General features: G+C 42.5%; 1 protein-coding gene across 1 annotated transcript in view; it reads right to left on the bottom strand.

Annotated features, from left to right (window-relative positions):
* The window catches only part of LOC110518541 (ERC protein 2-like), a 488,643-nt gene that overhangs the window by 379,328 nt on the left and 95,983 nt on the right, over positions 1-13,332 (bottom strand). Inside the window, exons 5-6 of the mRNA XM_036947561.1 lie at positions 11,043-11,198; positions 3,372-3,539 (exon numbers count right to left, since the gene is read on the bottom strand). Coding sequence (XP_036803456.1) covers positions 3,372-3,539; positions 11,043-11,198 — 324 coding nt within the window. The remainder of the gene's footprint in view (positions 1-3,371; positions 3,540-11,042; positions 11,199-13,332) is intronic.

Raw genomic sequence — 13,332 nt, forward strand, 5'->3', positions numbered from 1 at the left:
CCACTCTGATAGAGCTGGGGGGCAAGATAAACTCATGGCCACGTGGACAGAGAAGGATATAGAGATGGGGTTAACTGACTGACAGTGTGTGTGGTGTGTGAGATCAGGGCTGACAGATCCCATTATGGCCATCCATATCCCAGCAGCCTCTCATGTTAGAGTGAAGTGTCAAATGCATTACATCCAATTATATATTGACCCACTGTCAAACACACAATCTCACACCCACGCACTGATAGTAAATAATTTTAAAGATCCCCACCAGAGGGCAATGCCTCCCCTATTTCAATGTTAATTCCTGTCCTAGAGCGTAAATGATCGTTTAGGTTCCACCTCAGAAGAATGACGCAGGCTACCTGAACTGGGTGTGGGAACATTGTGCTGATCTCCATATGGGGTGGACCAATAACAACAAGTAGGGCACTGACAGCAGTCAGTGTAGCTAGCATGCTAAACTTATCTAGCTAGCTAATGTTATTTGCTGTTGCGACACCATATTCAAAAGATTAGCCAACTGGCTAGGTTATGGCTGGTTCTGGAGCTGGAATTGTCATAAGCATTTAGTCAAAACTTTGCCACAGATGGATAGGGGAAACCAGTATATTTTACTTTGCCATCTTACATAAATTGTGGCCACAAATCCGCCATAGAAAAATAAAGAATCAGATGAAGCTTTGGTAATATGGGTAGCGTAACTATTGAACATGATGGACTAGAGAAGCGGTTTTCTACATTGTAATGGACACGGTGCTACTTTGGTAGGCTGTTGGCAAGCTATTCGGCAGCGCTCCAGCAATGCCAAGTCAGCCCCATGCTCATGCCATGGTTCTCACAGCTTGGGGAAGTAATGACTTTTCTTATGATGAACACTGCAAATGGTATGTAACAACAGCACATCAGACATGAAACAGCAATACTAATGTAACAACAGCACAACAGACATGAAACAGCAATACTAATGTAACAACAGCACATCAGACATGAAACAGCAATACTAATGTAACAACAGCACATCAGACATGAAACAGCAATACTAATGTAACAACAGCACATCAGACATGAAACAGCAATACTAATGTAACAACAGCACATCAGACATGAAACAGCAATACAAATGTAACAACAGCACATCAGACATGAAACAGCAATACAAATGTAACAACAGCACATCAGACATGAAACAGCAATACAAATGTAACAACAGCACAACAGACATGAAACAGCAATACTAATGTAACAACAGCACAACAGACATGAAACAGCAATACAAATGTAACAACAGCACATCAGACATGAAACAGCAATACTAATGTAACAACAGCACAACAGACATGAAACAGCAATACAAATGTAACAACAGCACATCAGACATGAAACAGCAATACTAATGTAACAACAGCACAACAGACATGAAACAGCAATACAAATGTAACAACAGCACATCAGACATGAAACAGCAATACTAATGTAACAACAGCACATCAGACATGAAACAGCAATACTAATGTAACAACAGCACATCAGACATGAAACAGCAATACTAATGTAACAACAGCACATCAGACATGAAACAGCAATACTAATGTAACAACAGCACAACAGACATGAAACAGCAATACAAATGTAACAACAGCACATCAGACATGAAACAGCAATACTAATGTAACAACAGCACATCAGACATGAAACAGCAATACTAATGTAACAACAGCACATCAGACATGAAACAGCAATACAAATGTAACAACAGCACATCAGACATGAAACAGCAATACTAATGAAACAACAGCACATCAGACATGAAACAGCAATACTAATGTAACAACAGCACATCAGACATGAAACAGCAATACTAATGTAACAACAGCACAACAGACATGAAACAGCAATACTAATGTAACAACAGCACATCAGACATGAAACAGCAATACTAATGTAACAACAGCACATCAGACATGAAACAGCAATACTAATGTAACAACAGCACAACAGACATGAAACAGCAATACAAATGTAACAACAGCACATCAGACATGAAACAGCAATACAAATGTAACAACAGCACAACAAAATAAATAAACGTGGAAGTTTCTTTTGCGGGTGCTTTTTCATAATAGGACAGATACTTGGTTTTCTAGTGTGGTCAAAACCATTCATCTTGGGGCCACGGGGGGAGCAGGGTTCTAAAATGCAATATTCCACACGATTTTACTATGTGATATTGGATTTTGGAGCACCGCTCCCCCTGTCACCCCAAGATGAATGGTTTTGGCCACGCTATATATACAGACTAACTAAAAAATAAGAGAAAAGTATTCATCAGAAACTCTTTGCTGGTGTTTCTGATTAATAAACAATGCAATGCTGGTGGGTGGTAAGTTTAAAATAAAACCCAGCCCTGAAGAAATGTAGACTGAAAATGATTAGCATGTCATCTCATAGGGAAAAACAATGCATTGACACGGATTTCCCACTTCATACTTTGACTAACATTATGACTTATTGACTTAAATCGTTGTGCAACATCATGGGTGAGCTATGGGCATCGTCTTTCAGCTCCAGCTCTTGTGGGCGTTTAAGTATGATGTATTCAGCTCACCCCTACGCCAAAATTCCTTGCACATGTATAGACTATTAGCCCTAATTTCGTCCCAAATTGCTTCCTGTAATGAAGAGTGGACATCGTTAGTGAGCCGCTCTCCGCTGCCGCGCACAAAGACATCTAAAGTATCGCTTCCAACTCCACAGAAGTTTGGAGAAAAATGCTAACCTTCCCCCTCCTCACCCCCCACCTTATAAAATCATTAGACCCACAGACTTCAAAGACAGAGAGATGAAAACACTGCCAGTCTCCCTCAGCCTCCCTCAGTTTCTCTCCTGCCAAGTCGCTCAAGATTTACTTAGAAATTGGATGTTGGTCCATGTCCCGAGGACATCCAGAGATACCTTTAAACCCCGCCACTAGGGGCAACAGTGAGCGCTATTACCATTGAATAGGCTTGGGTTTTGCTATGGTGTTGTGGCCCAGTACCAGACACTCATTTCGTTTGTTGGGGTTTCAAGCCTTAACTGGGGGAGGAGGCGCATGAAGAAGGAGGAGTGACAGTCGCAACTATGGGTGTCCAAATCACATCCACATTTTGACATTAGGAGCAACTTCGAAATTGAACGTTTGGAGAAACGTGGATAAACGTCAGAATCTGAAGTCAAATTGATCAACTCGTGAGCTTGTTGCTCTTTCTCCCAGACAGACCCAATGCACTAGGCCAGACAGACTACATGGAAGGCCCTGACTAGGTAAGATCTGCACAGGGCTCTCCCTAGCCTGCCAGCCTGCGTGTGTGTGTGCGCAGTATTTTAAACACTCTCACCTCGGTCTGCAGTGTGGTAGAGCGTTGCTCCTTGGCGCTGAGTGATTCTTTGAGCACCTCTATGTGCTGTTTGCAGTCTGAGTTCTGGTTGGTCAGAGCATCCAGTTTGGTCTGTAGGGCCTGCATCTCTGATTCCTTCTTATTCAGCTCCTGCTTCTGCTGGTCTACCTGTCAGTCACAACACACACACGTTAAACCATAATAAAATACCTTAGCAATTCTGAATGGAGCAAAACCGAAAGCTCCTCAAAGACCTATTACACACAACTCAAACCCAGAACACATCAGACCAACACATAGAACACATCAGACCAACACATAGAACACATCAGACCAACACATAGAACACATCAGACCAACACATAAAACACATCAGACCAACACATAGAACACATCAGACCAACACATAGAACACATCAGACCAACACATAGAATACATCAGACCAACACATAGAACACATCAGACCAACACATAAAACACATCAGACCAACACATAGAACACATCAGACCAACACATAGAACACATCAGACCAACACATAGAACACATCAGACCAACACATAGAATACATCAGACCAACACATAGAACACATCAGACCAACACATAAAACACATCAGACCAACACATAGAACACATCAGACCAACACATAGAACACATCAGACCAACACATAGAACACATCAGACCAACACATAGAATACATCAGACCAACACATAGAACACATCAGACCAACACATAGAACACATCAGACCAACACATAGAATACATCAGACCAACACATAGAACACATCAGACCAACACATAGAATACATCAGACCAACACATAGAATACATCAGACCAACACATAGAACACATCAGACCAACACATAGAATACATCAGACCAACACATAGAACACATCAGACCAACACATAGAATACATTAGACCAACACATAGAACACACACCTTCAGAGGACTGACGGGGGATATATGGAGAATCATGCTGATACAACATGAAGCTCAGGTTTGGTTGAGAGGTCAAATGTTTGTATTTTCTGCTCCAGAGAAAATATAGAATATCTTAGGTCAAAGTTTGGTAATTCTTCTCGCACTGTCAATTTGTGGATGTGACACATATCCTCCAACCTCCACAATCACCTTGGAGACGTTGTTGAGTACATATATACAATGTGGAGGGCAAACGTGGACGCGCACACTCTCCAACACACACAGAGGGCCAAAAATGATTCATCCTCTAGAAGACTAGAAATGTTTCTCTATACAAGACACACTCCTACTACTACAGGCCCCATGGAAACAACAGTCTAAACACCCAAACTGAGACAAGGAAAAACACTCATAGGGGGAGAAAAATAGTTCTGAGAAGTTGTATTGCACACAAATATCTGCAAGATTACTGATCGTTTTTGAAATTGTGTAATTGAAGGGAAAGAGCTGAAAGAACAGCACAGAATAACCACTAAGGAAATCAAATGGACCAGTTCGTATTTTGTCCCCCCTCTGTGTTTTTTCTGCGAGTGGGCTAGCTATGCGCACAAAGATTGTCATCTTCACTCCAGTGCCAAAAATGTGAGAGGTTGATTTCTGAGGGAGATTTGTTAATTGTGGTGCTCGGCGGGGAGCATGTCATGACTTTAGAATTCTGAGAGGGATAGAGAAAGCTGGGCCAACCACAGACGGGGATAGAGATGGAGAGAGAGAGATAGATGGAGAGAGAGAGAGAGAGAGAGAGAGAGAGAGAGAGAGGGATAGAGAAAGCTGGGCCAACCACAGACGGGATAGAGATGGAGAGAGAGAGATAGAGAGAGAGAGAGAGAGAGAGAGAGAGAGAGGGATAGAGAAAGCTGGGCCAACCACAGACGGGATAGAGATTGAGAGAGAGAGATAGATGGAGAGAGAGAGAGAGAGAGAGAGAGAGAGAGAGAGAGGGATAGAGAAAGCTGGGCCAACCACAGACGGGGATAGAGATGGAGAGAGAGAGATAGATGGAGAGAGAGAGAGATGGTGAGAGAGAGAGAGAGGGGGGAGAGAGGCGGAAAGATAGAGAGAGAGAGAGAAACAGGAAAAAAGAGAGAGAAGAGTAGAATGGGAGATATGAGAGAAGAGAGCGAGGTAAGACGGAGAGTGGAGGGGAAAGAAAGGGAAACAGAAAGCGGAGTGTGTAATGGAGATGGGGAGAAGAGTAAAGAGAGAAAAAGAAACGGGAGAGATATGAACGAGAGAAGGTAAAAGAGGGGTACTTCTGCTGAGTGGTCAGCTATCCAGGGCGGCTGGGAGAGGAGGAAGGTGGGGTGGGTGTCCAAGTGTGGTGGGGGGCCCCCGGCCCTGGAGGAGCCCAGGCCCACTGACACACGGCCTGATACCTACAGAGACAAAACAACCACTAAGCTACACGCCATCACTACCTTACACTGGCCTAGCATCACTAAGCTACACACCATCACTACCTTACGCTGACCTAGCATCACTAAGCTACACACCATCACTACCTTACACTGACCTAGCATCACTAAGCTACACACCATCACTACCTTACACTGACCTAGCATCACTAAGCTACACACCATCACTACCTTACACTGGCCTAGCATCACTAAGCTACGCACCATCACTACCTTACACTGGCCTAGCATCACTAAGCTACACACCATCACTACCTTACACTGACCTAGCATCACTAAGCTACACACCATCACTACCTTACACTGACCTAGCATCACTAAGCTACACACCATCACTACCTTACACTGGCCTAGCATCACTAAGCTACACACCATCACTACCTTACACTGACCTAGCATCACTAAGCTACACACCATCACTACCTTACACTGACCTAGCATCACTAAGCTACACACCATCACTACCTTACACTGGCCTAGCATCACTAAGCTACATGCCATCACTACCTTACACTGACCTAGCATCACTAAGCTACACACCATCACTACCTTACACTGACCTAGCATCACTAAGCTACACACCATCACTACCTTACACTGACCTAGCATCACTAAGCTACACACCATCACTACCTTACACTGACCTAGCAGCACTAAACTACACACCATCACTACCTTACACTGACCTAGCATCACTAAGCTACACGTCATCATTACCTTACACTGACCTAGCATCACTAAGCTACTTTAGTGAAGCATCTTGCACTGCGATGCAGTGCCTTAGACCACTGCGCCACTCGAGAGCCCAATTTGCCCTTATTCTTTTCGAAATTATTCAAGCTCTGTCAAATTGGTTATTGATAATTGCCAGACAACAATTTTCAGGTCATAGAATTTCAAGCATATTTAAGTAAAGATTGTAACTTAGAACTGTCTTCTTGGTAAGCAACTCCAGTGTAGATTTTCACTGTCTTCTTGGTAAGCAACTCCAGTGTAGATTTCACTGTCTTCTTGGTAAGCAACTCCAGTGTAGATTTCACTGTCTTCTTGGTAAGCAACTCCAGTGTAGATTTCACTGTCTTCTTGGTAAGCAACTCCAGTGTAGATTTCACTGTCTTCTTGGTAAGCAACTCTAGTGTAGATTTCACTGTCTTCTTGGTAAGCAACTCCAGTGTAGATTTCACTGTCTTCTTGGTAAGCAACTCCAGTGTAGATTTCACTGTCTTCTTGGTAAGCAACTCCAGTGTAGATTTCACTGTCTTCTTGGTAAGCAACTCCAGTGTAGATTTCACTGTCTTCTTGGTATGCAACTCCAGTGTAGATTTCACTGTCTTCTTGGTAAGCAACTCCAGTGTAGATTTCACTGTCTTCTTGGTAAGCAACTCCAGTGTAGATTTCACTGTCTTCTTGGTAAGCAACTCCAGTGTAGATTTTTTTAAGGTTATTGTCCTGCTGAAAGGTGAATTCATCACCCAGTGTCTGGTGGAAAGCAGACAACCAGGTTTTCTAGGATTTTGCCTGTGCTTATTTCCATTCCGTTTCTTTTTTATCCTGAAAAACTCCCCAGTCTTTAACAATTACAAGCATACCCATAACATCATGCAGCCACCACCATGAGTAAAAATATGGAGAGTGGTACTCAATAATGTCTTGTATTGGATTTGCCCCAAACCTAACACTTTGTATTCAGGAAAAAAAAAGTAAATTGTTTTGCCACATCTTTGGCAGTATTACTTTAGTGCCTTGTTGCAAACAGGATGCATGTTTTGGAATATTTTCTATTCAGTACAGGTTTCCTTCTTTTCACTCTGTCAATTATGTTAGTATTGTGGAGTAACTACAATGTTGTTGATCCATCCACAGCCATTAAACTCTAACTGTTTTAAAATCACCAAAATCCCTGAGCAGTTTCCTTCCTCTCTGGCAACTGTAAGGAAGGACGCCTGTACTCTATCTTTGTAGTGACTGGGTGTATTGATACACCATCCATAGTGTAATTAATAACTTCAGCATGCTCAAAAGGATGTTCAATGTCTGCTTTTTTATCCATCTACCAACAGATGCCCTTCTTTGCGAGGCATTTGAAAACATCCTTAGCCTTTGTGGTTGAATCTGTGTTTGAGGGACATTACAGATAATTTTATGTTTGGGGTACAGAGATGATGTAGTCATTCAAAAATCAAGTTAATAAGTATTATTGTACACAGAGTCCATGCAACTTATTATGTGACCTGTCAAGTAAATCTTTACTCCTGGACTTATTTTGCCATGACAAAGGGGTTGACTACTTATTGACTCAAGACATTTCAGGGCTTCATTTGTAATTAATTTTGAATACTTAAAAAAATACATAATTCCACTTTGACATTATGGGGTATTGTGTGCAGGCCAGTGACACAAAATCTCAATTGAATCCATTTTAAATTCAGGCTGTAACACAACAAAAATGTGGAAAAAGTCAAGGGCTGTGAATACTTTCTGAAGGCACTGTACACAGGATAGTATACTACTAGGTCAGGCCTGGTGGGGGCTTTGACCCAGATAAACAGCCCAGTGAGGAGCAGAGGAAACCAAAGACCCAGAGAGGCTGTCCTGTCCCTTCATCAGAGCAGCCTGTCCTCCTCTTATCAATGTCCCCCTATTTGATTCCTCCTCAGCTCACCACCAACCTCCCACGCGCTGAAAGACCATGTCCCAGGGAGATACTGTAGATGAGGGATACATGTGATAAATATGACTGTGTGCGTGTGCGTGTGCATGTGTATATGTGTGTGTGTGTGTGTGTGTGTGTGTGTGTGTGTGTGTGTTCGTGTGTGTGTTCGTGTGTGCGTGCGTGTGTGTGTGTGTGTGTAGAAAGACGAGGCGTCTGACACCAAACTCCAACCGTCAGTATGATGTATATCATTCCAGGTCAGTCTTCATGAGGAGAGAGCTCCTTCCTCTGCTGTTGTTAGCTCATAGCCGTCTGTCAAAGCCCCATTCATAAAAACATCCCTTTATGATTGCATCAGAAACTTCCCCAATGCACTGTCAAATGGGGCTACAAAGACCCCCATTAACAAATCAAACAAACATTTTCAGATGAAACGCTACTCATCGACCCCGGGCCATCACAGACACTCACACAGAGCTCTGAAACCCAACTCTGATGTTATTAAACCACTAGCCTTTCATATACCTCCATTCATCACCACATAAAGCAATTAGAGCGGACGTTCCCATTCAAAGAAATGCTTTATGTTGAATCCCCGGTGGAATATTGGATGTACCATTTAGAGTACAGTATTATTACTGATGCTTGGAGTTTACTGGACAGCGTGTGTGAGTGTGTAGGTATGAATAAACCATTAGAGAGCACTTGCACCAGAGAAATTGAACCTTGCTCTTATAAAACTGCAGCTTCCTGTCTGACAAAGGAAGTAGTGCAAATGGACACCATCGCCTGTAAACCGATATGGCTTGTGTTTTCCATGGAGAGCTGGAGGAGAAGCAAAAGCTGAAGCCGAAAAGCTGTGCCATGGCGGCGACAAGAAGTGAAGACAGTTTGTTGATATAGTTGGTTCAGTCGAGATCTTTCCAAAGTGAGTGACGGCTCTTCTGGGTCTCGGCTGAAAAGCCAGAAAGTTTTGACAAGAGACAGTAGAAACACGAAGGTTTCGCTCAGACAACAGTAGAGGAAGAGTACAGGTGATGTGATACCTTGCAGTACACATACAGTTGAAGTCACAAGTTTACATTCACCTTAGCCAAATACATTTAAACTCAGTTTTTCCACAATTCCTGACAATTAATCCTAGTAAAAATTCCCTGTCTTAGGTCAGTTAGGATCACCACTTTATTTTAAGAATGTTAAATGTCAGAATAAAAGTAAAGATAATTATTTATTTCAGCTTTTATTTCTTTCATCACATTCCCAGTGGGTCAGAAGTTTACATAAACTCAATTAGTATTTGGTAGCATGGTCTTTAACTTGTTTAACTTGGGTCAAACGTTTTGGGAAGCCTTCCACAAGCTTCCCACAATAAATTGGGTGAATTTTGGCCCATTCCCCTTGACAGAGCTGGAGTAACTGAGTCAGGTTTGTAGGCCTCCTTGCTCGCACACACCTTTTCAATTCTGCCCACAAATTTTCTACAGAATTGAGGTCAGGGCTTTGTGATGGCCACTCCAATATCTTGATTTTGTTGTCCTTAACCCATTTTGCCACATCTTTGGAAGTATGCTTGGGGTCATTGTCCATTTGGAAGACCCATTTGCGACCAAGCTTTAACTTTCTGAATGATGTCTTGAGATGTTGCTTCAATATATCCACATAATTTTCCGCCTCATGATTCTATCTATTTTGTGTAGTGCACCAGTCCTTCCTGCAGCAAAGCACCCCCACAACATGATGCTGCCATTCCGCTTCACGGTTGGGATGGTGTTCTTCGGGCTTGCAAGCCTCACCCATTTTTGCACTTTTCGCACCAAAGTACGTTCATCTCTAGGAGACAGAGCGTGACTCCTTCCTGAGAGGTATGACGGCTGCGTGGTCCCATGGTGTTTATACTTGCGTACTATTGTTTGTACAGATGAACGTGGTACCTTCAGATGTTTAGAAATTGCTCCCAAGGATGAACCAGACTTGTGGAGATCTACAATTTTTTTCTGAGGTCTTGGCTGATTTCTTTTGATTTTCCCATGATATCAAGCAGGTACACCTCCAATTGACTCAAATGATGCCAATTACCCTATCAGAAGCTTCTAAAGCCATGACATCATTTTCTGGAATTTTCCAAGCTGTTTAAAGGCAGTCAACTTAGTGTAAACTTCTGACGCACCGGAATTGTGATACAGTGAAATAAGTGAAATAATCTGTCTGTAAACAATTGTTGGAAAAATGAGGTGTCATGCACAAAGTAGATGTCCTAACCGACTTGCCAAATGTGGTTGAAAAACGAGTTTCAATGACTTCAACCTAAGTGTATGTAAACTTCCAACTTCAACTGTATGGTTAAGACATGCAGTGGATAGGACTGGAGATGAGATGTTCTACCTTGGTCTTCATGAAGCTGAAGGAGACACATACAGTAGAGACAAGGTCGTGACATGCACAGAGACCAGTAAATGAGAAAACATAGACACATGCAGTCAACACATGCGCAGTTAACAGTGCTGTTGACGTGATACTTGGCTTCTTCACAACCATGCAGAAGTGACATACACAACCATAGCAACATGTGGAGATGTCAAGCAGAGTGACTCTACACCAGTGAGTATCTCGCTACCTGTTTCTTCATGAACTTGGAGTGGCTTTTATAGACCTCCATGTGTTTGAGTTCATCCAGGCGTTCGCCAGGGTGGAGCAGCCCGCTGGTCTTCATCAACTGGACCTCATCCTCCAGGTCTCGGATGTTCCTCTCCAGAGACGATATCTTAGTGTCCTACAGTACATACAGCAGCCAAGAGGGGGAGACACCCACGTCAGCCACAGACATGATGGTTTGTAAAAGGTGTGAATAAAAAAGAGGTAGAGTCGAGAGGGCAAGGGTCGTCACAGTCTGCCTCTCAAAGTTGATGTTTAATAAAGGGTTGATCACAAAAATGATAAACAGAAAAGAGAACAAGAGACAGGAGTGCAGGCAGACATGACGCCGTGCCCAGAGACACACAGAGAGCTAAATGGGACAGTGTGAGTGAGATAGATACCAATCTATATTATTAGCTGAAAAGACAGATGTGTTATAGAGCTAGACTGACACACAGACAATAGCAGATCCCTGTCCTAGCTAGAACATACCACTGAACCAGTGACTGGCCTGAATAGGAATGGGTGGATGAAGGCCAGAGTTCTGTGTAGCGACAAAGCAGGTTGTATTTGTTCCGGCGTGCACAGTATCTATGAGGGAACGGGAAAGGTCCTGAGCTTGTTGAGCTCCATAAGATCAGACACACGTTAAATGGTAAACCTTGGAGAAGACGAGAAGGTAATGGAATAAATGGAAGCAGATTGTATGATGGCATCGGTAGAAACCTCAGTCTGCATTCAACCATCTGACCTCCATTACTACAACTCTACTGACATCCTCCACGGACGCCCCAACATACACTACGGTATACTGCATACACACACACACACGATTTTACATCCTGCATGCCTACACCCAATTCACAAACCTATGCTCACAAACACATCCACCCCACACACACACACACCCCTTGCCTCAAGCTAGTCTTTGTGTTACAGTCTGTGTGTTACAGTAGCTATATGAATACACATGCAGAGAAAGACACACAAAGCAGACGAATCCAGAGCAGCAACACAGCAGCAGCAACGTGCATCATCTCATGTGTTCCTCTCAAATCTGACAAAACACACCATGTACAGAAGCCACACAGAGATTACACACAAAGAAACCAAGGAAGTGAAAATAACCTATACAGAAAATAGTGAGTCATATCTCAACACAAAGAAAGTTCCACCTTTGGCAAAATGTGATTGTAAAGGCCATTTCCAACACATTAATTATGATTTCTACCCCATGTTCAGTTCATTTTGGGATGCAGAATATGATCATGTTTCACTCCAACTGTCTGGGGTTAGAAACCAACGTGCAGGAAGAGAATAGTGACGGACAGACAGGTACAATCACAGCCTGCAGTAGAGACAATACACATTGAGGATTGATAAAGACTGTATTACACACTGTAGAGGTGTGTCATGTATGGAGGATTGATAAAGACTGTATTACACACTGTAGAGATGTGTCATGTATGGAGGATTGATAAAGACTGTATTACACACTGTAGAGATGTGTCATGTATTGAGGATTGATAAAGACTGTATTACACACTGTAGAGGTGTGTCATGTATGGAGGATTGATAAAGACTGTATTACACACTGTAGAGGTGTGTCATGTATTGAGGCTTGATAAAGACTGTATTACACACTGTAGAGATGTGTCATGTATGGAGGCTTGATAAAGACTGTATTACACACTGTAGAGGTGTGTCATGTATTGAGGATTGATAAAGACTGTATTACACACTGTAGAGATGTGTCATGTATGGAGGATTGATAAAGACTGTATTACACACTGTAGAGGTGTGTCATGTATGGAGGATTGATAAAGACTGTATTACACACTGTAGAGGTGTGTCATGTATGGAGGATTGATAAAGACTGTATTACACACTGTAGAGATGTGTCATGTATGGAGGATTGATAAAGACTGTATTACACACTGTAGAGATGTGTCATGTATGGAGGCTTGATAAAGACTGTATTACACACTGTAGAGGTGTGTCATGTATTGAGGATTGATAAAGACTGTATTACACACTGTAGAGATGTGTCATGTATGGAGGATTGATAAAGACTGTATTACACACTGTAGAGATGTGTCATGTATGGAGGATTGCCATGGGAGGAAAATTGAGAAGATTAGACGAGGGATGAGGAACAACCACTGTTACTACTACTGTACCTGCCAGATAACATCAGGATCAAAACAGAAAGGGGGTGCTGTGGTCTGAAATCACACAACACAAATACACATGTCTCAGACCCTCATTAC

Source organism: Oncorhynchus mykiss, chromosome 16 (assembly GCF_013265735.2).
Source record: "Oncorhynchus mykiss isolate Arlee chromosome 16, USDA_OmykA_1.1, whole genome shotgun sequence".
NCBI lineage: Eukaryota > Metazoa > Chordata > Actinopteri > Salmoniformes > Salmonidae > Oncorhynchus > Oncorhynchus mykiss.